Source organism: Mandrillus leucophaeus, unplaced genomic scaffold (genome assembly GCF_000951045.1).
Source record: "Mandrillus leucophaeus isolate KB7577 unplaced genomic scaffold, Mleu.le_1.0 Scaffold59, whole genome shotgun sequence".
Lineage (NCBI taxonomy): Eukaryota > Metazoa > Chordata > Mammalia > Primates > Cercopithecidae > Mandrillus > Mandrillus leucophaeus.
The window spans coordinates 4,548,436-4,549,876 of record NW_012106363.1 but is presented as its reverse complement, the minus strand read 5'-3'; the positions used below and the strand labels follow the sequence as shown (position 1 = coordinate 4,549,876).

At 38.4% G+C, this 1,441-nt stretch overlaps 1 protein-coding gene across 1 annotated transcript in view; it reads right to left on the bottom strand.

Annotated features, from left to right (window-relative positions):
- ZNF652 (zinc finger protein 652) overlaps nt 1-1,441 on the bottom strand; it is a 30,815-nt gene that overhangs the window by 14,956 nt on the left and 14,418 nt on the right. Inside the window, exons 4-5 of the mRNA XM_011999305.1 lie at nt 1,191-1,306; nt 547-691 (exon numbers count right to left, since the gene is read on the bottom strand). Of these exons, the coding sequence (XP_011854695.1) occupies nt 547-691; nt 1,191-1,306 (261 nt within the window). The remainder of the gene's footprint in view (nt 1-546; nt 692-1,190; nt 1,307-1,441) is intronic.

The window sequence follows — 1,441 nt, the reverse complement described above, 5'->3', positions numbered from 1 at the left end:
TGTCCTCCATCCTTGTAAGTTCCAGAACCCTTTCCTTAGGAAAATAACATATGCACATACACAAAACAAGTTTCATACAATTTCAGGAGTTCCTGCACTCCAGCCTGGGTGACAAAGCAAGACACCATTCTTAAAAAAAAAAAAAAAAAGAAAAAAAAAACAGAGAGAAGGGTATTCTATTAAAGCAATCAGTGTCCTCCATCCTTGTAAGTTCCAGAACCCTTTCCTTAGGAAAATAACATATGCACATACACAAAACAAGTTTCATACAATTTCAGGAGTTCCTGAACCCCATGCAAAGACCTCATTGTCTTAAAAGAGCTCAAAGTTAAAAGGCACTCATAAACAATTCTTTTTTAAACAATCAGAGTTATTAGAGCTAAATTTTTCAGTATTACTAATCTACATTTTTACATATTAGGTTTATTTAAAGTGAGATTTTTGCTTCATATGCAAATTTGTGGTTTTGATTTTTTAAAAAACAGACCCACAGATGATCAACAAGTGCTTGAGACATTATCTGTATCTTTCCCAAGAAATTCTTACCAGTGTGTGTTTTCATGTGTTCGTCGAAGTACTGCTTCATGTTGAAATCCTTGCCACACCACTGGCACATGAACTGTTTGTGCCCAATATGAATGCTCATGTGGGAGCGTAGCTGGTACTTGTACTGAAACCTTTCGTCACAGTTCTGCATTGGACACAGTTGGAGATTTTTGAATGCCAAGCATAGTAGCTTTACCTGAGCCCACCCTAACATAGTCTCTGATATTAGGCTTATTTTTCATACTCAAAATAGAACCTGCTTGTGTCAGCTATTTGGCTTTGCTATATTTCTGCAGGTGAGTTACTAATAAAAGGGAAATTTTCTCACAAAATTAACACTGAAGTATACTCGACTTCTCAGAATCACTGAGAAAAGAAAAATAAGTCATTGTGTGTTACTTCTAAGTTAACCTAATCTAAGAGTTAACAGTGCGTTAAAAGTGACATTTTTCTACCTTGCAGTGACAGCACACACCAAGCTCAGGCAGTGACAGCACACACCGAGTTCAGAACACACCGAGCTCAGAAGGTTCTGTGGAAGGCAGCTTTGTGCCTCCTGCTCCAGCATACCTCTCTCTCACTGGTCCACCATCTATGCAAGCACTAACCCCTAGGCCTGGGCCTGTAGGTAGCACATTCCTTACCTCGCATCTGAAGGGCTTCTCTCCAGAATGCTGCAAGGAGTGCACCTTGAGTGACATACTGCGTTTGAATGATTTTCCACAGGTTTCACATGTAAATGGCATGTCTTTTGTGTGTGCTGCAACATAGAATGTACTTAGTGTCAAAACAAATCCACCAAAAAGCTCAAACTAAAAATGTATCCTACTGTAAAGCAAATATGCCCTCCTAATTTTCTACACTGATTTGAGAGCCTTTTTTTTTTTTTTTTTTT